The sequence below is a fragment of the Emys orbicularis genome, chromosome 7, assembly GCF_028017835.1.
Source record: "Emys orbicularis isolate rEmyOrb1 chromosome 7, rEmyOrb1.hap1, whole genome shotgun sequence".
Lineage (NCBI taxonomy): Eukaryota > Metazoa > Chordata > Testudines > Emydidae > Emys > Emys orbicularis.
Window position 1 is genome coordinate 111999749 of NC_088689.1, and position 23473 is coordinate 112023221.

The following is a 23473-nucleotide window of genomic DNA, read 5'->3' on the forward strand; positions in this document are numbered from 1 at the left end:
CTATTGATGCCTAGTGGATGCAATGACTTTCTGTTACAGGTGCAATCCTGTCAGAGCACAGAGCTGACACATGGCAACCCCAGGGGTTTTAAAGCATCCAGAGGGGTGATGGCAATGGGGCTGGGGGGAGAAGTCTTTCTAAACTGTAACATTTCATGGTCTGAGTACTTGCCAGTGCTCTCGGATTTTGGTTTTTAATACTTTATGATTATTTATTTGTTTGTATTACCATAGCACCTAGCAGCCCCAGACTTGGATCAGGACCCCCTTCTCTAGTGTATCAAACAGATGCTGCTTGTCTTTACTTTCAAGGCCCTTGCAGGCTGTCAAGGCTGAATCCCCACTCTGTCATTCCAAGTGCAGGAAGTGGGGGCCCGCAAGGATTTTAAAAATTAATACTTGCCATTTCCGGCTTGTATTAAACTCCCAAGGTTACAGCTTCTCTCTGACCTTGGCTTGGTAAACGCTGCCATCACCCAAATGCAAAAAAACCTCTTTGAACTCAGGAAGGAGCACATGGGAATTCCTTCCTGTCGGGTACCCTCAAGCCCTTTCACACCCTCCCCTCCGGGAAAGAGCTGAGAAGGCTAATGTCCTTTGTTGTCTATCAGCTAATCAAACAGCATATGCACAAACCTATTAGGACACCAAAAATCCAATCCTGTTCTTAAAAAAGGTAAATTTTATTAAAAACAAAAAGGGAAAAAGTACATATGGAACTTAGGCTTTTTGCTAGATCTTAAAAGAAACAATTACAAAAATTAAGCACCCAAAATAGCTTTCTTGGGGCTTCAGCTTAAAGGTTACAAGCAAACAAAAGCATCTGGGGTTAGCACAGAGGAGATCCACAAGCCAAAATAAAAAATAAACCTGATAGTGTCTAACTAAACATTCCCTATCCAAATAATTTCTTATAGGTCTGAAAGATGAATTTTCATACCTGGTTCAAGCCTTACACAGCATTGCTGCTCTGTCCCTGCAGCCCAGAGAACAACAGACAAAGGGAAAGTTTCTTTCCCAAATTTAAAAGTTCTAGCCTTCCCATTGGCTCTTTTGATCAGGTGCCCACTCCTTTCCTTTTACCTGTGGGCTTGTTAACCCTTTACAGGTAAAGCAAGCAGAGAACAGACACCAAGAGGGATTTTACAGCTAACTGGCTGGCTGGCTGTGCATAAATGGGGGCTACCCCCCCTTCATTTATCACACAGGCCTTTCCCCATCTTCTGCTCTGGACATTCATTAGACAATGTTGCCATATCAGTTCAAGAAGAGGTGTGCAAGGACATTTTAATTAATTAGTAGGTTATTTTGGTGGGTTCTCGTCAGTTTAGGCCTCAATCCTGCAAACACTTAAGCATCCAAGTAACCTTATGCACATGTGCAACAATCCCAGTGACAGCTCATGCATAAATTTACTCATGTGCTCAAGTGTTTGCAAGCCTGGGTTCTTGGTAATTCTGTATTGCTTCCATTTGTCTTGTGCATAAGACTCTACACTCCTGGAGTGCTTTCCCATCTGAGGACACCAGCATACTTTACAAATATTACCTAAGCAAGCCTCTGAACCCTGTGAAGTAGTCATTATCATCTCTATTTTACAGATGAGTAGACTGAAGGCACAGAGAAGTTAAATGATTTGCCTGAGGTCACATAGCTAGTTGATGGCGAACAAAGGAACACAACCCAGAGGTCTCAACTCCAATCAAATGGTTCCTTCTCGTTAATAATAACTGAATATACTATAAAAAGAGTCTCCTATTACTAAGGATAGGATTCTGTCACGGAGGTCACGCCGAATTGCTGGCCGACGGTCAGCCGTGGGGTCACTGAACAGCTGGCCAGTGGTCAGCCCCGGGGCCGCCGAACAGCCACCGCCAGAACAGCGGCAGCGGTCAGTCCTGAGGCTGGCAGAGCAGCAGTCCCCAGCCTGCGGACCAGTGGCTGGGGTTGGGTCAGCCCATCTGGGGCTGAAGCAGCAGCGGTCAGCCCTGGCACAGGAGCAGTGGTGGAGCTGGAGCAGCTGCAGTGCTCTATTTGTACCCACAGGGTATTTTTAGTAAAAGTCAGGGACAGGTCACGGGCTTCCATGCAGTTTAATTTAGTGCTCACAACCTGCCCCTGACTTTTACTAAAAATATCCATGATAGAATCTTAACTTGACCTATTACTTATTGTTTATGATTATCATCCCCATCATTCTTTCTTTAAGAAAGATAATTAATTCTCATTACCCTTAGTCTGTGCACAGAATGGTACTGGTGCTTATTAATGGTGCATGTAAGAGTTTAATCCCAGTGGGTGTAACTGATGGTTACAATGCATGCCATAACTCAGATAGAAAAGGTCATCAGAGAGCTGAGCAATGTGTATGAAAGGGGAGGGGAGCAGAACAGAGCAAAGCCGTTGAGTAGTGAAGCCCAGGGTTGCACTGGTTTTATGTGATTCTCCATAAGAGTGTAAAGCTCTTTGTTGAGAATTCTCCCCTGAGTGTTGGATGTTTATTATTATCATTCCATCCAATCAACACAAAGTCTAACAAGTATTTCCCCTTCTGTCCTGCCCAGCTGTTCACTTGCACTGATGATGGATCTTGAAGGAGGAGCAGTCAGGGACAGAGATGGATATTTGACTCACAAGTGGAGTTGGGCTTCAAAGACCCAGACTTTACAGTCTTTAGAATTTCAGGTACAAAACTGAACTCTTGCTAAGTGCCAATATTCACAGACCTAACAGAGTCAAAAATTAGGAACATTCCCAGACTATAGAATAGCTCTCTGTTTAGTGTGGTTTTGCATCAGGAACACCTGTGATCCTGTCTGAGTTCTTCTGTTCGATGTGATGATGGTAGATGCATTGTGTTTTATTTCTGCCTATTCCCTTTGATACTACTTCTGCACCCAGTCTTAACTTGCAGATTATTTCTAGTTTATCAAACCTGCAATAATATGGCCTTGGAAAGATGTAACTTGAAATTTCAGTTTCCGGCTATAGCTTCTTGAAAAAGATGGATCTGCAGCATTATTAGTTCGAAAAGAAGCTGTGTGCCACCAGACTGAGGAGACCTTCATAAATTCAGCTGAAATTTTCAAAGCCTCCTAAGGGATATGGGTGCCTAATTCTGATTACTGTTAATGGAAGTTGGGGATTGGTCCTGCTTTGAGCAGGGGGTTGGACTAGATGACCTCCTGAGGTCCCTTCCAACTCTAATATTCTATGATTCTATGAAATTTGGCATCCAAATCACTTATCTCAGCTGAATTGTTTAACGTTAACTCAGATAGGACAGGTTGAATGGACTGAAGATTTGCGAACCAGAAGCTTCATTGGTTTGTGCTCACCGAAGAAAATGTAGCTGACGCTAGGCTATCTCCCAAGAATTAATTACCCCATGATTCTAATTTGTTTCTGTTTGACTGCAGACTAAAGCCCAAATCCTGTGAGATGTTGTTCTGAGCACCCTCAACTTCTGGTCTGAATGAAACAACCATACATGTCGGAAATCACAACCCTGTGGGGCTGTGACAAATTCACATAATTTAACTTTGAGGAGTTTCTCATACTTCATTTCATTTTACAGAACCCTCTGCATTTCTTTTTAGTCACAGTTTTGACAGAAGAGAGATTTTCCCATCAAAATCATTTGAATTTCTGCATGTTTTCAATATAGGAACCTGCCCTTGATTAACAAATGAACTCAGTTTTGCTCTAAGGAGGCATAAACCCTGGCAAAATGTGTTAGAGGCATTTCACAGACCTGGGAAGCTGTCAGGTGAAGAGATGGATAAAAATCTCCTGGAGTAGCATGTAGTAGGAAAATAGTGGCAGCAAAAACTAAGGCATAATTTACCCTGTCCATTATCTTCCTCAGATAAATGAACAGCTAAAACTGAAGGTACTTGGTCAAAATTCCATTACTCTTTCTTTTTCCTGTTTGAATGAGACCGTCACTATGTCTTTGTCAAGAGCTCCATGTGCACACACACCCAAAGCTGACAAACGGGTAAGCAGCAGTAATGTATGTATGAATTACATCCGGGAGGATGGCTGTTGGGTGCCCAACTAATTGCTAACCAGTTTTAAATTAATTAACCAGCCATATTATGTGAAATATGGCTAAAATATTGCTGTTTTCACTGACCTAGTCAAGCCTATTTACTAGAGTGATAAAATAAGGACAGATCCTAAACTTGAACCAAACATAAAACTTGTTTTGTATAATGGAAGCCATTAAAACTCTCAGTGTTTGTTCATCTCTCCCTCTCTCAGGCTTTTCAAAGGTGCATGTCACCATGAGACACAGTGCAATTACTAAGGAGCTATCTCCTCTTCTAAGAATAGGAAGGTACCATAGTCATTGCAGGGGACTAGAGGCAAATGTTGAGGTTTTAATGGTGTCTACTCTAGTTTTAGATAAGTTCAGTTAATATTTTGAACTATTGTTTTGCATGTGACTTTGCATTTCTTGATTTTGAAGTGGACCAGAAGCAGAAACGATTCAGTATCAGGCCTGATCCTACATTCCTTGTATACCCCAAACGCCCAATGAACTGTCAGACTGTACTTGTGCTGCACCTGGTGCAACTGAGAAAGGGGCAAAGATAACTTTTTGCTACCTCTGTCCCCCCGATCCAGTGACTGACCTGGTATCTGATGCTTCATGGCCACACCAAGTTGTGGTCAACTACAACAGAGCCCCCTAGAGTTGTTCTTGCACCCACTGTTGGCCAGTGTCTGCAAGAACTTTGGCCACCATCTTTCCCTGACCTTCCTGCTCTCTACGCAGGGATTGTGAAGAGGATGAGTATAGAATCATTGTACCAGTTCTGTTCCACCCATGGGTTCTCCTTACCCTGGCTTTCTGGTTACAATGTGCTGCTGAAGCAGTGCAAAGGAGCAGAGGGAGGGACTGCAGGAGGGAGCTGAAGATCTGGCCTTGGGTGTGCAAAAAATGCAGGATTAAGCCCACAGTGAGGCATAGATGACCTATTTCTAAACTACGGGGTGTTAGAGACATCCTTTGCATTTGTAATTCTTAGACTGTGAGCTCTTCAGGCAGGGAAGGTACTTATTGCACTGTGGCATTACTATACTAATAATAATCAGCAATATTTCCCACTGACTTGCAACCAGAAATGCTAGAATTCATATGAAAGGGCAGTTGTCTTCCAATTTCCGGCCTATTTCCTGATCTGAGGGGGTGTAGCTAAACTGTGGGCTATGTTTCACCCACCCTTCCTATGCCCTAGTGGTGAAATTTACCCCAGGACAAGGGGGCTAGTGCCAAGCCTTATGCACTTGAAATCCTGTGTTAAGGGTCTGTCTGAGTGGGGCTTTTTATGGTACATGAGTAGGTAGTCAGCAGGAATAAACCTTGCACAGGACCTCTGTACTGGAGTGAATTGCCCCCTGAGCCTCAGGATTAGAGTACAGTGCTGTTTTGCTTGCAGATGCTTTTACCTCAGGTTTTGACTTATCAGCAAAAGCAAATATTACATTTAAGGAAAGTAGATAAACAATACATCCCCGTTTTAAGACTGGATGTTTTTAAATTGCTTCCCAAGGCTTCCATTGACCTTTGAAAAGTAACCCCTAGGAACCACATTGAAACCTGCCTTAACGACAACCCTCTCTTAAGAATCATTCACAGGTCCTTCCCTAAATATTTATATTGTGGATGCACTTTTATAGAAAGACAATCTTTCAATTAAAATGCTTTATTAGCCCAGAGGCTGCCTCATAGGCTGCCTGAGTGACATATTTCTCCACCATTTGGTGTTAATTGGGCCAGACTTTATACTTAGAATTCATCATCCTCCCAGCTGGCATTTTTGTTTTTACTGTTTTCACTTTTAGAAGACAGATAAAATAAAAAGGTTTATTCATCATACAGAGAGGAAATCTGTCAACTTCAAAACCAAACAGTATGTGGCAAATAAATACGTCTTTACTTGCTGCTAACCTCTTAGCCAATTTAAGCTGAAATAATGTTTGAAATCCCATTTCCTTTTTCAATCTTTTCTTTGCTTTTTGCATTTCTCTCTCGGTGACATTTTTGTTTATGGTCAACTTCATTTTCAGGTTTTCAATGCTGAAAAGGCAGGACTGCAGGGGAATGTTTATTTGATGGGGAAACGAATGTTACCATTGAATTAAGAGGGTCAAATCTTGGAAGCATTTTTAGTGGTGATAGATTTGTAAAAGCTTGTCTACATTTTGGGCCTGATTATAGTGTCCTTTAAGAACTTTATATTTGGTGTGGAAAGCTAGATTCATTGTTCTGGTGTCTGAGAATGGGCCAGATCTTCAGGTGTAAATTAGTGTCACTCCGTTGACTTCAGTTTTACACTAATTGGGGATCTGGCCAATTTAAATCACATATATGTAGATGCTAGACATTCTGGATAGCTTTCAAAATGTTCTTGCTCTCCATGTTTGAAAATGCAAGTTTCACTGAAATATATAAATATCTATTAAATATTTAAAAATCTATTCTCACTATTGTCAAGGAGAGTTCGCATTCAGTAGGAAACATTCTTTGTAGGTCAGTGCTGAGCCAATATGGAACTGTTATGCTGTAGGAGGTCATAGAATTTAAGGCCAGAAGGGACCACCAGATCATCTAGTCTGACCTTCTGTATATCACAGGCCACCAACATCACGCAGCACCCGCTCACTAAACCCAACAACTGAAATTAGACCAAAGTATTACAGCCCACAGCAGACTGGACTATTATGTGTCACAGACAGAGAACAGGAGGGACAGGTGCACCAATGCCTGAGGCCCCTCAATGGCAGCAAATTGTTTACGTGAGATGTACCCAAAGGATCCTGGCAAGCAAGCAACATCCACACACTGCAGGGGAAGGCAAAAAACCCCCAATGTCACTGCCAATCTGACCTGGGGGGGGGAATCCCTTCCCAAATGCATATATGGCAATCATTAGACCCTTAGCATGTGAGCAAGAACAAGCCAGGGAAGCATGAGAGAGAGAGAGAGAATGCACGGTGCCACCTCAGAGCACTGGCCCACCCTGTCCAAGGTTTCATCTCCAGCTGTAACCATCTCTGATGCTTTGGAGGAAGGAGACAAAAACCCCAGAATACATTGGGGGGCAGGAGGGCAAGATCCCTTCCTGATCTCTGCAGGTGACTGGCTGAAGCCTTGAAGCAGGAAATTTTAGGAACATCCCACATGAACCAGAAGGGACCCTCAGGGCTGCCAAGCCCTGCCCTCCACCATCACAAGCGACACTGTCATACAATCCCACTCGTACATTTGTCCAGCTCTCTCTCAAAACTAATCCTTCCACTTATTTGAGTCTCTGTGGACTTGGTCTCTTCTTTTATATACCTCAAACTCTTCATAGTTAGTGGTCATTCTCACTTTGTACAGCACTATACAGTAACTTCAATGCCCTCTGTGTGAGTTAAATCCTCTCTAAAGCTCACCTTAAAACGTCATTTAACTTTGTTTAAAATGGACACATTTCTACTCAACTTTCCCTTTCTATAATTACATCCTTCAAGATATCTCTCACTACAAATAAATACAATAATCTGCCTGTAGGAATATTTACCTCCATCTTTTATCCCATTTAAATTTCTGTTTAAAACAAAATCACTCTTTCAGTTTTGTACATCACTTTCTTTTTCTCTGTATCCAACTCTGTCAAATTTTTCTATTTCACCTCTCACTGTAGTGCTTGATACTTGGTAGGAAAGAAAGTATATACAAATTTATGCTGTATGTTTAGTGCCTCTATTTTTTTATTATGATTATTATTTTAGAGTTTTTGGTTTAGTGTTCTAAATAAACTATTTTATGCAAAACAGTAATAACTAACAATCTCAGACACACATCATTATGTGTCTTAACTAATATATGTTAATTAATAAAATCCAACAATAAACCGAGCTCCCTTCCCACTAGACCCAGAGACCACCCCTTCCATCTTTCACATGGAAACAACCAGAGAGTGTTCATATCGGTGAATTATGGAAATCCTAGATGCTAAGGGCTCCTTCCCCAAAGCACCGAGCATCAGGTACAGCTCATCCCTCTTACTGTGTACCCAGAGGACGCACCTGTAACACCTGTAGACTCCAGTTTCCCTGTAGTAGTAGAAGCCAGGAGAAGCTCAGACAGGAAGACTACAGAAATCCCCAGACTTTCAAGGCTCCTGCCTCAAAGCAGTGAGTAGGAGATACAGTCAGGTGTGAAGTGATTAACCAGGGCCTTCTCACCTCTGAGATAGAGAACAGCAGTAGCCAGGAGGAGCCTTCACAGCCTCATAACATCATTTGCTCAACACTGAAACCTGGACGCTGGATTTGTCCTTTTCATTTCATAGAATCATAGAAATGTAGGCAGGGCCGGCTCCAGGCACCAGCCCACCAAGCTTGTGCTTGGGGCGGCACCTGGAGGGGGGCGGCGCGGCGGGGGCTCCGGCCGCCGGGGAGAGCGGGGCCACGGCCGGGCACTCCGCCCTCCTCCCAGGGCTCCGGCCGCCCTCCCCCCCGGCGCCCTCCCCCCGGCCGCCGGGGAGAGCGGAGCCCCAGCCGGGGCTCGCCGCCCTCCCCCCGGCGCTCTGGCCGCCGGGGAGAGCGGAGCCCCGGCCGGGCACTCCGCCCTCCTCCCTCCTCCCAGGGCTCCGGCCGCCCTCCCCCCCGGCGCCCTCCCCCCCGGCCGCCGGGGAGAGCGGAGCCCCAGCCGGGGCTCGCCGCTCTCCCCCCGGCGCTCTGGCCGCCGGGGAGAGCGGAGCCCCGGCCGGGCACTCCACCCTCCTCCCAGGGCTCCGGCCGCCCTCCCCCCCCCGGCGCCCTCCCCCCGGCCGCCGGGGAGAGTGGAGCCCCGGTCGGGGCTCGCCGCCCTCCCCCCGGGGCTCCGGCCGCCCTCCCCCCCGCGCCCTCCCCTGCCGCGCTGGGGCGGCAAAAAAGCCAGAGCCGGCCCTGAATGTAGGACCGGAAGGGACCTCAATAGGTCATCTCGTCCAGCCCCCTCCACTGAGGCAGGACTAAGTATTATCTAGACCATCCCTGACAGGTGTTTGTCTAACCTGTTCTTAAAAACCTCCAGTGACGTAGATTCCACAACCTCCCTAGACAATTTGTTCCAGTGCTTAACTACCCTGACAGATAGGAAGTTTTTCCTAATGTCTACCCTCCCTTGCTGCAATTTAAGACCCTTACTTCTTGTCCTGTCCTGAGTAGTTAAGGAAAACAATTGATCACCCTCCTTTTTATAATAACCCTTTAAGTATTTGAAGACTGTCCCCCCTCAGTCTTCTCTTCTCCTGACTAAACAAACCCAGTTTTTTCAATCTTCCCTTATAGGTGATGTTTTCTAGACCTTCAGTCATTTTTGTTGCTCTCCAGACTTTCTCCAATTTGTCCACATCTTTCCCAAAGTGTGGTGCCCAGAACTGGACACAATACTCCAGTTGAGCCTTACCAATGCTGAGTAGAGTGGAAGAATTACTTCTCATGTCTTGCTTACAACACTCCTGCTAATACATCCCAGAATGATGTTTGCTTTTTTTGCAACAGAATTGCGTTGTTGACTGTACTTAGTTTGTGATCAACTGTAACCCCCAGATCCTTTTCTGCAGTACTCCTTCCTAGGCAGTCATTTCCCATTTTGTATTTTAGCAACTGATTATTCCCTCCTTTGTCCTTATCAAATTTCATCCTATTTATTTCAGACTATTTCTCCAGTTTGTCAAGTCATTTTGAATTTTAATCCTGTCTTCCAAAGTGCTTGCAACCCCTCCCAGCTTGGTATTGTCTGCAAACTCCTTCCTAGGCAGTCATTTCCCATTTTGTATTTTAGCAACTGATTATTCCCTCCTTTGTCCTTATCAAATTTCATCCTATTTATTTCAGACTATTTCTCCAGTTTGTCAAGTCATTTTGAATTTTAATCCTGTCTTCCAAAGTGCTTGCAACCCCTCCCAGCTTGGTATTGTCTGCAAACTTTAGAAGTGTACTCTAAATCAATAGTAATTCTCTATAAAAAGGGGAATAAGGACAACCCAGGGACTTATTGACTTATTGACCTTATTGACCATGATTATCCAAATCATGTATGAAGATATTGAATAGAACTCGATCCCCGTAGAAACCCCATTCGATATGTCCTTCCACTTGATTGTGAACCATTGATAACTATGCTCTGGGTACTCTTTCTCAACCAGTTGTGCACCCACTTTATATTAGGTTCATCTAGGCTATGTTTCTCTAGTTTATTTATGAGACGGTCATGAAAGACAATATCAAAAGCATTACTAAAGTCGAGATATATCACATCTACTGCTTCCTACAGGCTTGTTACCTTGTCAAAGAAGGATATTAGGTAGATTGACACGATTTGCTCTTGACAACTGTTAATTATCACCTTATTTTTTTGTAGGTGCTTACAAATTGATTGTTTATTTGCTCCATTATCTTTCCAGGTGCTGAAATTCAGGTGACTGGTCAATAAGTCCCTGGGTTGTCCTTATTCCCCTTTTTATAGAGAATTACTATATTTGCCCTCAGGGCCGGCTTTAGCAGGTGCGGGGCCCCACGTCGGGACGCGAATTGTCTCGCGCCCCCCCCCGCCCCGACTCCGCCCCCTCCCTGCCCCATTGGACCCCTCCCCAAATCCCCGCCCTGGCCCCGCCCCCAGCCCCACCCCTCCCTGCCCCATTGGATCCCTCCCCAAATCCCCGCCCTGGCCCCGCCTCTTCCCCAAGCACGCCGCATTCCTCCTCCTCACCCCTCCCTCCCAGGCTTGCGCTGATCAGCTGTATGGCGGCGCAAGCGCTGGAGGGAGGGGGGAGAAGCAGGACGTGGCTTTTTTTTTTTTTTTCGCTCCGCCGGCAGCCGCGGACGTTGCGGGGCCCTCTTAGACGCAGGGCCCCATTCCGGGGAATTGGCCGAATCGGCTTAAAGCCGGCCCTGTTTGCCCTTTTCCAGTCTGCTGTGATCTCTCCCATCCTCTGCGGGTTTTCAAAGATAATCACTAGTGGTTCAGAGATATCTGCAGCCAGTTCCTTAAGAATTCTAGGATGCATTTCATCAGGCCCTGTCAACTTGAAGAACTCTAACCTGTCTAAGATTCTTAACTTGTTCTTTTCCTATTTTAGCCTCAGATCCTATCCCATTTACTCAGATGTTAGTTGTCCAGTCACTGCTAACTTTTTTGGTGAAAACTAAAACAAAAAGGTCATTTAACACTACAGCCACTGCAGTGTTTTCTGTTATTTATTTTCCCCTCCTCATTGAGGAATGGATGTACCCTGTCTTTGGTCTTCCTCTTGCTTCTCATGTATTTGTGAAATGTTTTCTTGTTATCCTTTACGTCCCCAGCTAGTTATTTAATCTTGTTTTTTTTCCTTGGCCTTTCTAATTTTGTTCCTACATGCTTGTAGTTTATATTAATCCTTTGTAATTTAACCTAATTTCCACTTTCTGTATGACTCTTTTTTGAGTTTGAGGTCATCATCTTTCAGATGAGAAGTAAAATCAGCAGGTTTGTTAGCCCTGGTGACAGCCATATTCTGCTTTGCCTTCCTAAACTCCCCCTGCAGTTTCAATTGGAGATGTTATTCTTCTGTGCTTCCTGACCTAACCTGTCACGTGATATCGCTGACTGTTGTTAAACAACTAATGTGTTGCATAGTAGATATAGCTGCATTTCCTGTATATCTAGGTTCTAAAGAGCTTTGGAATGCCTTAGGTTAAAAAGCTCCATATAAATGTAATACTGGACATCAGAATCTGCTTTAGTGAGAGAGGGAATTTTGGCTGTGATACCAGTTACCCCCTTCTATTTTTCAAATAGTACCAAGAGATCTTTTATTTCCTCCAGGACAGTCATTCTGGATAGTCAGAAAAACTCTACGCTGACTGTCTCATCTGGAAGATGGCATCTATGACCATGCAATTTCCTTCACCTTTGGTGTGCAATGGTGTCATGTGTGGCTGTGGTTCTTTTTTTTTTAAATCCTCTGGATCACTTCATAGAGAGAGACCTTCTTATGGGTCTACCTCTCCATCCATTTTCCCAACACTTGCATCACAGAAAGTTTCCTTCTGTGGACTATTTTTGGTTCTGGGACCGTAGTTTGAGAACCACTGTTGTTTAATGGTAATCAGTTATCTGTCTGCACTTGTGTGCAGAAAGGTCCTTCTACCATTCTCAACCAATCTGCAGGAGACAGTGGCCTTTCAAACTGCATTTTTCTCTAGCTGTTCGTAGCCCTAAAATGAAACTGAATCAAAAATGTAGTTTATAAATTCTAAAGAGCTGCAAGAATTTGAAGGCATTTCCATCCATAGGGTTTCAAGATGCAAAGGCATTGGAGAAAAGAGGGAGATTGATTATTTGGCTAACTTATTTTTGATGTCACGTTTCCATTGGATAGGAAAGGAAAGAGGAATAACACAGGAGGAATGTGATTAGGTGATTTATCTCCGATATCATATTCCTGCTACCTAATAATGAACTATTATCAGCAGAGGACAGGGATTAAAAGAGAAGATGAGGGAAAGTGAAATCATCACCCAGTCTTCCTCATCCTGGGATGGGCTACTAGTTAAGTGGGTAAAAGATCCACTCTTTCTGTGAGACTTGAACACAGGACCTTGGATCATGGCTAGGAAGTAAGACTGTTATCAACTGAACAGGTCTCTAACAGGACTGCACCAGCGTCCCCTCAGTCATGATGTCATTCAAAGTTTGCAGTGCTGGAAACCTGATTCTAATCTTAACTAACAATGGTTGGGTTTCTCCTTTCACTCTTTAAAGATACTTGCAAAAGCAAGTGACAGTGAGGAGAAGGAGCAGCAACTGGAGAGAGCCTTGGAAGAGATTAAGAAGCGATTTCAGAAGACAGTGAAACAATTTATAAATGCCATTTTGATAGCTTCAGGTATAGTATTTTGTGCTGCATGCCAACGAAGTGATTAGTGCTATACATATGTATAATAAGTTCTGGTGTCTCCGCCAAGGGACTTACAGTTTAGCTCTGGCACATATTAATGCAAGGATGATGATGTAAGGTCAAAGTACTGGAGAGGCTGGGAGAAAGAATTGCGGAAAGGCTTTCTGGAAGAAATGGGCTCAAAGGAATGCGTTGAAGGGAAAGAATGATGTGGGTACTGAATAGAGTGGAGCAAATAATTGATTTCTGGTTCAGTGGCTGAACCAAACAAATCAGGGGGGGGAAATCATATTGGATTGACCCCAAATGGAAATGTTTTGGGGGGGTTTTACTGAAACAAAAAACCTGAAAAAATCTTGTTTTGGGTCAAATGAAATGTTTTGTTTGACCTGAAATGATTTCCCATCCCCCCCCCCCCCAGTTCTTTGCTTCTGTGTGTTTTTATCCTTTTTTAATCTGTTAAATTTCTAACCAAATATTGTTTCAAAACCAAGTTACATTTTCAAAACATAACGTATCAAAATGTTTTGATTTTTTTGAACAACTTTTATTTTTTGGAGCCAAAACTATTATCCAGATTTGACCTGAATTCGTGAATACATTCGATTGACACTGAATTTTTCAAGGAATTATTTTTTTCATCCAGAAAATTTCAACCAGCACTAGAGCTGAAGTTACTTTGATTAAAATATTTGAAGTCATTTAATACTGAAATATTAATGGATATGTTGAACAGCAGACTTCAAGGGGGTGAACTAGAAGACCTAATAGAAAATTTGAATAAAGCCATACAAGTTAGAGGTGGACTGAGTAACTCCAGAATACCTACATACACTTGGGAAGGTACATGAATCAACAAGTCACTCAGTGTCCCATTCACCCTTGGGAACCTTGTTCAAGTTCTCTTCCGGACCCGAGTGAACATATCCCATTTTTGCTTCTTCAAACTATCATGGAACTCAAGGCTGAGTGAACAACATGAACTAATTTTAAAAAGTGAATTAAGAACATCCAATATGTGCAGCCGGGGCAAGGCCAATCATGCACAACCTGTCAGAAAGAGGGGAGTGCAGGCATAGTGCTTCCAGGGTTGTTTAGATTTCATAGGTCACTGTAGTTGTATGGATTTCTGCAGGGGTAAAACGGGCCTTTCAAACCAAAAGCCCAAACCATCCCCTTCAACTTGAGCTAAAGAAAATTCTCTAACAAGCACATCCTTAACTGTTGTTTTTTATTTGTCAGGTATGATTCCTATAGAATATCCAATCCTAGAAGGAGCAAGGTATGTCAAATTTAAAAGGAAGGAACCGTCATCTCAGGCCTGGGCTAAAAGAGTGAAAGAAGAACGTGCTCTAATAGCTTCAGAAACGAAAAGGCCTCAAAAACCTCCTAGCAGACCAATTGCCCAAAGGATTCCTCCCAAGCCTTCTCGCAGACCCGTGGATCCCGTGACCCAACCAAAGCCTGCACCAAGGTTTGCTTGGAGATGCACGCACTCTTCCTGATTGGGTAGAGGACACAGTGTCACTGAAATGTTGGGTTCACAGTTTATTTTGATCATAGAGGAAATGGTTGTGTGGCAAATGAGGTAAGCAGGCAACTGGCAGGATTAAACTGGATTCTTTGAGACAGATCCTTAGTTGGTGTTCATCAGCATAGCTCTAATGGGCTCAATGGAACTCTGCTGACATACACTAACTGAGGAGCCAGCCCTTTACATCTTGCCTTCTTTTTCAACCTGCTCCACTATTCCTGCTGCAGTTCCCGCTAGAATTCCTAAGTGCATAGTACATTTATATCAGTGGGTAGATGAAATCCCCATAAATCTCTATACACAGGAAGACCGAAGAGAGTTTTAGGATCACATCCTACAGAAAGCATTTAACAACAGTTGCCCAGTTTGTTTGCCGAGTCAGAATATCTTCACCACCACAAGCCCTAGAAATTGAATGTTCCTGTAAGATAAAGCTTTGGTTCTACAAGAACTGATAAAGGGACATCAAAAGAGTGCGGTATAGGCCCTGATCCTGCATCAGTAGAACCAATGGGAGCTTCACCACTGACTTCAAAGCATGTAGGATCAAGCCTTAGTGAACCACAGTGAACCAGCTCAATCTGACCTGATGCCCTAGTATTAGTTTCCAAGGGTTTGTCTGCATCTGTTGGAGGATTCTTCCCCTCTGCCACACATTCCTGAATGAACACAACTGTTAGTGGGAGAGAAGTTTTGCATCTTCTGCCTCTCAAAGAGCCACATTCCTTTGATGTTAGGGAATATGATGCTTTTTAAGTTGAGATGCCCCAAGATGCAAAATCAGGCTCTGGATGCAGGTTCAAAGCCTTCTGCAAAATTTTGGAGGTTCAATTGAATGTATTTTTGGTGTTTTTTTTTTAAAGCCTCTCTCTATTTTACATGCGAGCCCACTCAACTTTTTAAAGGGTCAGATTTCCATGTCTTAGACATACTGGAGCCTCTGCCTGAAATCATGGTAACAAAGTGACCTGTATTTAACTGCTTTCTTGGATGACATAAATATCTACTGTATATTATGTACTTCTGGTATGTATGTATCTAAACTGAACTTCATATGCCTTGCAGAGTTAAAACCGTTTCAGCTGCAGTTGCACGCCCTGCCAGGACCTGGGCATCGTCTATTGCTGACTGCCCAATTGTGCTCCGGAGGCTGCTATCAAAACAGGACGCTGGTCTGGGTTGCAAGTGCGTCGTGAAAATTCCATTTGTTACCGACTTGGAGTTTGACAAGTTTATTTCAGCCCCCAGAAAGTCCGATCAGATCCTGGTGATCTTTGTCCTGTCATCCCAAAACCCTTCCTATTCTCCCTTCTTGGAGTGGATGTTACAAAGCCTGTACATGGAAAAACAGCATGGCCGCCCATCCCCTTGCATTCAGGTAAATTGTGGTCAGGGTTAAGGATTGGAGGACAGGAAATGCATGTAGGTGACCCACAGCAAAGGGGGACTTCCTAGTGCTTTTCAAGAAACATAAAATGCAGAGTGAGTGACACTAGTGAATGGTATTAGACTGACAGTCTTGGGGATTATTTTGGGGAAGATCTATGGCCTGTGTTATGCAGGAGGTCAGACGGGATGGTCACAGTGGCCCCTTCTGGCCTTGGACTCTATGAATCTGAGATGGAAGAACTCTTCGTGGAGCAGCTACAACACGCAGCAGTTCAAGTTTTCTCATGCTGTCCACTAATGTGCTCCAGCTTTGACCTGGGGTGGGGGGGAACCATTACTAGCAATGAGTGGGGGAGTTCAGACTCCACGTTCATTAAGTCACCGTTAAGTTATAAAATTTGTCCCTAAACTACTTGGTCATTTCCCCGTGAAACGATAAATATGGGGCTTTTTGCTTACCACTGAGCTGCAGAATGTCACTGGTGTGATAACATGCCGAGACCAGGCGGAAGAGATGTCTAACCCACACAAGCTGTCATTCTGATTGCTACTATTAAAAGATAAAGCTTCATAAGGGCTGCAGCCACATTTTGCAAACTAGCCACCAGGATGTGCTGCTGTTCTAGTAGAAACAATTGCAAGTGCCATTATCTTAATTTCAGTCGGGGTCACTACTGATGTCTCAGAACCAGCTGCATGTGCACTTATAAGAAAAACAGCCCTTAAAGAGAGAAACTCAAACTGTCTATCCGTCTTCAGTCCAGTTCAAATATTGAGGATGTTGCTACATCCATATTATACATATTCAGAAGATAGGTTCTACTCAAATGAGAGTATCAGATTAATTACTGAGTTAACACTTTATGGTGAATGTCATTCCAGACTGGATTAATAATAAAACCAAGCAAGTTTTCATTCGACAGTGACAGTGAAATGGTATAGCAGTGTCAGATCTCAGAGCCAGCATATATGTAAGGATTCGAGAATTGTATTTCCAACCATTTTTACACACAGCCCTACGATTTAAAGGGAGTCATTAAATGCTGGCCTGAATTCCAGACATGGTGACATGAGAGGCTACAGTCCTGTATATACATGACTGTGTCAAGACTGAACCTCCCAACATTCTTTAGCTTATCTGGCAAAGTGTCACACTCAGTGAGAAGAAATAAATGATACAATCAAAGAGCATTTTGTGGACCGCTAAGGCTATCTAAATGACATATCTTTTGCTGCAGTGCTTCAAGGGCCTGATCCAAAACAACCTTGCATCTGGCCCCAAATGTGGCAGAGTAATTAGACTGTAATTTCATAAGACTGTACTCCTAAACCCGACTCCCCCCCAAAAAAATCAAAACCCCAACCCCTCCCCCTACCTTGAAAAGGGAGAAGTGCCAGAGACTCCAGGAAGTCCAGTCGGGCCTCTGATTGTTGCTATTGATTTTATATGGAAGGCGCTCAAATACTATGGTGATGTGCAGCAGTAGAAAACCCTAAAATAGACAGGTTTCAGAGGGGTAGCCATGTTAGTCTGTATCAGCAATGTCGGAGAATAACAGAGTTCTCACTTTTTGTTTGGGTACAGCAAGTCAGATTCTTTATTTTCTCTAACAATTGCTTAGAGGGAGAGAGCTAAACAGGTCTCTCTACAGGTAAACAATTACAGCAAACCTTTATACCTTTCATTACAGACAATAATAAACAACAGCTGCATTTTGTTTATACATAGGCCATCTTGATATCTTATTTTTCTCACTTGTTTTGACTCTAGTCTACATACAATATTTTCTACACATTATCTACACAGGGTCGCAACAACTTCTCACACAGTTCTTTCCCACTCGCCTCACACAATCCTCGCTTCTACAAATCTCACGTTATTAGGGTTACAGTTAGCCTGACTCTTGCTAACGAACTGTCATGCATTGCATCCCCTTCCTGTCAGTTCTTTCTCTGCTTCCACAGCAAAAACAACAAGGAGTCCTTGTGGCACCTTAGAGACTAACAAATTTATTTGGGTATAAGCTTTTGTGGGCTAAAACCCACTTCATCAGATGCATGGAGTGGAAAATACAGTAGAGGCAACTCCCATCTTTTCATATGCTGTGTATTTATACCTCTCTACTGTATTTTCCACTCCATGCATCTGATGAAGTGGGTTTTAGCCCACGAAAGCTTATGCCCAAATAAATTTGTTAGTCTCTAAGGTGCCACAAGGATTCCTCGTTCTTTTTTCTAAAATAGACAGATGTCAACCTCTTCTGCTGGAACAAATGCAGTGCGGCAACTCATTTCTATCGAAACCTTCACAGATAAAATATTTTGGTGACCCCTGTTAACTAGTGTTATGTCACTTGTATCATCTAAAACTAGACTGGCTACGTCCCTCACAAATACTAGTAGGGAGCAATACCTTTTCATCGGTGGGATTGAGAGGGGCTGACAAAAATCACTTACATTCTTCTCCATCGTCAATTTCAGTGATTCTAACACTGTCCATTTTTAAATGACAATAACAAACACTAGAGCTTTATTTTTTAGCTGAGACCCGCACTAGAGTTCCCAAAGACCTATTTTATTCTATTCAAGTTTTTATACCGTGCTCATCACTGTAGTATTAGCCCCTTCCATTAGTGCATCTGTCACCTGGAAAGAATGAATGTGTTTGTCCATCTCTAGTGCAGGTGTGACCCTTACCGCTTGCTGAGGTATGACATGGACAGTGTCACAAGACGAAAGCCCCCCCTGCCACCTCTGCTTGTGCGGAAGCATGCTGTCACTCCGGGAATGGTGCTGGTAAGTCTGGAAGTTTTGCTGCTTGGAAGGACCCTGAACCTTTGACTCAGTGACTCAGTCAGAACACTATGTCTCTATGATGTATGGTACTCATGGGTGACTACATTATACATAGTGCTGCCTGCCAGCCAGCTCCATTGTAAATGAGGCTGAGTACCAGCATGAGCGGAAGGAGAGAGAGTCACTGACTCATTAAAACATCTGTTTGTTGGCTATGAATCACATTAACCCTAGGAAGGATGGTGGTTTAAGGCAGGAGGGAAGTTCCTTTACAAAAAGTTGAGATGGGCCAAAGCTGCAATATTTCGATATGGATCCTGATCCAAACTTCCCCACATTTGTGTGGATTCAGATTTAATGTCACACAGTCCAAATCCATCTTATAAAGATGGGCCAACACCATGAATTTCCCCCAAAATTTCAAGAAGGCTGAATCCAATGCCTCTAAGAGGAACCCAAGGCCATGCTGTATATGTTCCTCCAGTGCACATTTTGTCTTCTTTTATTATCCATATACATTACCAAATCAGGAGGTGAATGTGTGACAGGAGAGTGTCTACAATTGAAGAACAGCAGGCACTTTTCTGTTTGGTCACCAGTTACATTCCTGTTCGGCTGTAGAAGTCTTCCTTATTTTGTTTTTACCAATACAATAGCTATTCAGCTTCATCCAGCACCTTTTGTCCTAGTCTGTCTGAGCACAAACCTACAGTGACGTACAATCTATGTCAGGACTCACTTTACCCCTCCCTGAAATGAAGCCACTTCTGTGGTGGTTTGCACCAGAACAAGACTACACAGCCCAGCAAGACCACTGAACACTTTAGGATAGGAACTGAAGAATAACATATTTGGATGAAACTGCAGTAGCAATTTAGGGTGGCAGAATGTTACCCACACTGGAATTTGGCTAGGACACTGGGGTTGGCATCCTTATATTATGAAAAGTTCCTAAAGGGCTTTTAATGACCACAAGTGGCCGTGTCTCACCTAAGTAATGGATTTTATTGTGAAATACTCATTCTGATTCTTCTCCCACTGAAGCCAACGGCAAAACTCCCATCCAGTGTTGCAGGGTCAAGGGTAATTTTGTTGTAGGGTAATTTTGTGCCTTTATAGCCCTCATCTAGCCTAACATTTAAGCACATGCTAAAAGTGAAATAAGTAACCCTAAAGAGCACTCACTTACAATTAAAACGCCCTACAAATAATAGACATGACCATCTCAACACTACCAGTAACTGCTACCTCACCGAATAAATAAGTATTCATCAGATATTCTAGATAATCCCTGTGGGTCAAATCTCTTGTTCATGTCAATGAGAGTTTTAACCAAATAAGGACTTCAGGATTTTGCCTTCAATATTTAAGCACTCAATGAATTTCTGTTAGTATAGACTCTTCAGCTGTTCTACTCCAAAAATGTACCAGTCAGTGTTAGTATGTTGGCTATTCCTAATCAGCTGATGACTGTGAATAATTTCACCAGCCCTCTCTAATATCCAGCCAAAACCCTGCCCTCACCCAGTCTCTGCTGTTACATGGCACCATCTATCCAAAGATCACACAATTTACAATGAATCCAGTCTCTCAAGCTGCCCTGTGAAATAAGCACCATCTCCATTTAGCAGCTTGGGAAACAGAGGCAGGAAGAAATTAAGGGCTTTGCCCGTATTGCACACTGAGTCAGCGACAGAGCTGGGACTAGAACTCACTTGCCAAAGGCCCATGTTTTGTTCAGAAGAAACACCGTGATATTGAACGGCTCGACATTCCACTGCTTTGGGAAGGGCCATTTACATGGAAGTACAGTTCCCTTCTTGGGAGTCCTGGCTCGCACAGGTTTTTATTTGGGTTCACTGAAAGAGGCGCCAAGTCAGATAAGACTGTATAAGACAGCCTTTTAATGAATGCCCTACTGTGTTCTAGAATGGCTCTTTTACAGCCTTGTAAATCTCTGACTGTGGAAGTGTAACACTCTTGTTTCATTGGACAGACAAGACCAGGGATTAGAATGGTTATAAGGCTATTATTCATTCCCTTTAGCAACCAGAATCCACTGGCTGACCTCCTCAACACAGTTAAGCTTATTGTTAACATACAGTCTGGATGTACAGGCAAATAAGATTTTATGGTCAAAACAGAGGTCATTGCAGAAGCATTTGAACTTCACAAAATGGTTTTGCATGAAAGGACTTTGATTTGTGTAACCAAGAGTTTACTGCTAAAGTTTTTCCAAAGTAAGGACCTAGATGAAGGGATGAAATTTTAATGACAGAATTGTTTAAGTGTAATTATTAAAATAAGGTTTTGATCATTGTCTGACATGAGAAACTTTAAAGCACAAGGGAGGGGGGAAGATTACAGTTTTGAAAAGAAAACTAGGGCTGGTTAGGGGAGACCGAAATATAGAAAAACTGAGCCGGGCCAAGAAAACAGCATGAAAATTAGGCAACCTAGATTCTCATTGCAGCTTTGCTACCGACTCACTGTATGTCTTTGGGCAAGTCACTTAACTTCTCTGTGCCTCAGTTTCTCCATCTGTAAAATGGACACAATAATATTATTTTGCCACTGTGTAAAGTGCTTTGATAGCCCGGAATGATAGCTGCTGAATAAGTGCCAGTTATTCCAATTGTGCTTTAGTAGGCAGATGTTCAATAGCTCTTGGTATGCCTGTTTAATCTCCCTTCCATGTGACACATTGCACCAATTCTCATCATGCCACTAAGTCCAGCTCCCACACCCTTGTCCCTGCCCCACAATTTTTTTTATCTTTGCTGACAGCAGTAAACAGATCCCACACATGCCCATGTCTGACCCCATGAAATTCACCAAATCCCTTGGGAGGATTTAAAAAGCCCTGTGTGGGTGGTGGCAGGAAAGGGGAGAGGAGTGTCTAGGAAAGGTCAATTGGTCTGCTTGGCTGGTTTTCTTCCTGGACAAATGCCACCATTTGAAAATGTGTAAATGCCTCTTGACAGCAACTGCATTGGTGGGTATCATGTGCTGTGCTGAATAACTGAGCTGAGCTAATGCTGGAGCTGGAGTAGAAAGCAGGGAGGAGTTCTTTATCTAGGAGTATTTGAACAGATGAAGTTGACGTTGGCCATTCCACTCTAAATGACCCTTCCTGATTCCCCTTCCTCTTCCATGACAGTCACAGAGAGACTGACTCTTATGGACTGATAATGGTGCTTCACCTTACCAAACCTCTTGCACAGGGCTGCTTGTGGACATGTGCTCTAATAGGTACTAGTGTGATGGGAACCACGCAATTGCCTTTTGTGACGTTTGCAGTTTCTATCTTTCTGCTGCATTATTAAAAGCAGAAATGAGTTTGGTCCTGAGATGCAGATACTGCCTGACATCTCCTTCGTTCTCCTTGAGGGTAGGCCTCCTGACCCTTGTACCCAGTACTTAATGGGTAACGAAAGAGGTGTCGGGACTCAAGCAATTAGGTGCCAAGGCTCAAGTAATTTTTTTTTACTTTCAAAACTGACGCAGCAAGCCCAGAGGTGCCGAGGCTATGAACAGCCAAGCCCAGAGGTGCCGGGGCTATGAACAGCCAAGCCTAGAGGTTTTGGGGCTCAGTCCTGGCAACCCTTGGCATAAATTAAACATTGCTTGTACCCCCAGTGTAATTAGCACTGAGCTTAATAATTTGCTAATCACTTGAAGAATTCTCCAGCCTAGGCCCACAGCAAAGAAATATCAGACGGAGCAGAGCCAAACAAACACTGCTCTGAGTCTTTTGTAAATAATTTGGTGACATCTAAATCAAGTTCCCTTTCACATCATGCACAGCCCTTTCCCACAAACACTCCTGCAAGCCATTTCTTTTCCTGTTTGTGCACAGCAAAAGCACTCAGGTAATGCCCCAAGTACAGATTTGGGGGTAAAGAGGGTTTACCTGCTGACACCTGTGTGACTGTGTGTTTGCATGAAGGTTCACTATAGGAGTGCTCAGGTGGCCATCTTGAAATGTCTGTCGGGGGTAGAAACAGGGCCATGCAATTTAGGTGACCAATTCTATAGTGTGATTATCATATTGTGACTATCCCGTACTTAGAAGAATTCTTACACTGAAGATTTCCTGAACAAACGGTGTGCTGGAATTTTGTTTCTTAATAGCCAACACACTTGTAAGGAATGCAGTCCTGGCTGGACAATAAGAGTGTGGCCGCTCCAAAAGCCCTGACAAACCCTCCTCAGATCGTGATGTCTCCACAGGAAGGGACTTTTAAAAGTCTAATAGCTGCAGTCATTTTACTGAACTGTTGCTTTGCCTGCAGGTGGGCTGGGAAATTAAGTATCTCCCTGAAAGGGGCTTATGAGTAAATAGATTGATAGGGTCAGATCCTCAGCAGGTGTACATTGGTGTAGCTTCATTGCCTTCTTTAACTTACATGGAGCTACCCAGCTTTATACTCGCTGAGGAACTGTCACATAACATATAAAATGAATTAGGGAATCTAATTCCAGACTGATTCTTGCCTGCATATTTATACCTGCCTCTGGAAATTTCCATTACATGCGTATGACGAAGTGGGTATTCACCCACGAAAGATTATGCTCCAATACATCTGTTAGTCTTAAAGGAGCCACAGGACTCTCTGTTGCTTTTTAGGGAATCTTGATTATTTTTCTTACCACCTTCCTGTTAGTTGTTTTTCCTGCTAAGTCCCTTCTGGCAGAAGCACACACAATGTCACAGAATGAGCTAGGAATAGAATCCAGGAGGCCTGGTCCTCCATCCCCTGTTGAAGCTACCAGACTGTTGTTGGGGCTGCTTCAACAAAGCTGTCAACTGAATGTCTGCCAAACT

General features: G+C 43.4%; 1 protein-coding gene across 1 annotated transcript in view; it reads left to right on the top strand.

Moving 5' to 3' along the window:
* The window catches only part of C7H3orf20 (chromosome 7 C3orf20 homolog), a 52358-nt gene that overhangs the window by 9740 nt on the left and 19145 nt on the right, over positions 1-23473 (top strand). The window contains exons 7-12 of the mRNA XM_065408263.1: positions 2565-2685; positions 3869-4000; positions 12791-12914; positions 14169-14400; positions 15526-15838; positions 18529-18645. Coding sequence (XP_065264335.1) covers positions 2565-2685; positions 3869-4000; positions 12791-12914; positions 14169-14400; positions 15526-15838; positions 18529-18645 — 1039 coding nt within the window. The remainder of the gene's footprint in view (positions 1-2564; positions 2686-3868; positions 4001-12790; positions 12915-14168; positions 14401-15525; positions 15839-18528; positions 18646-23473) is intronic.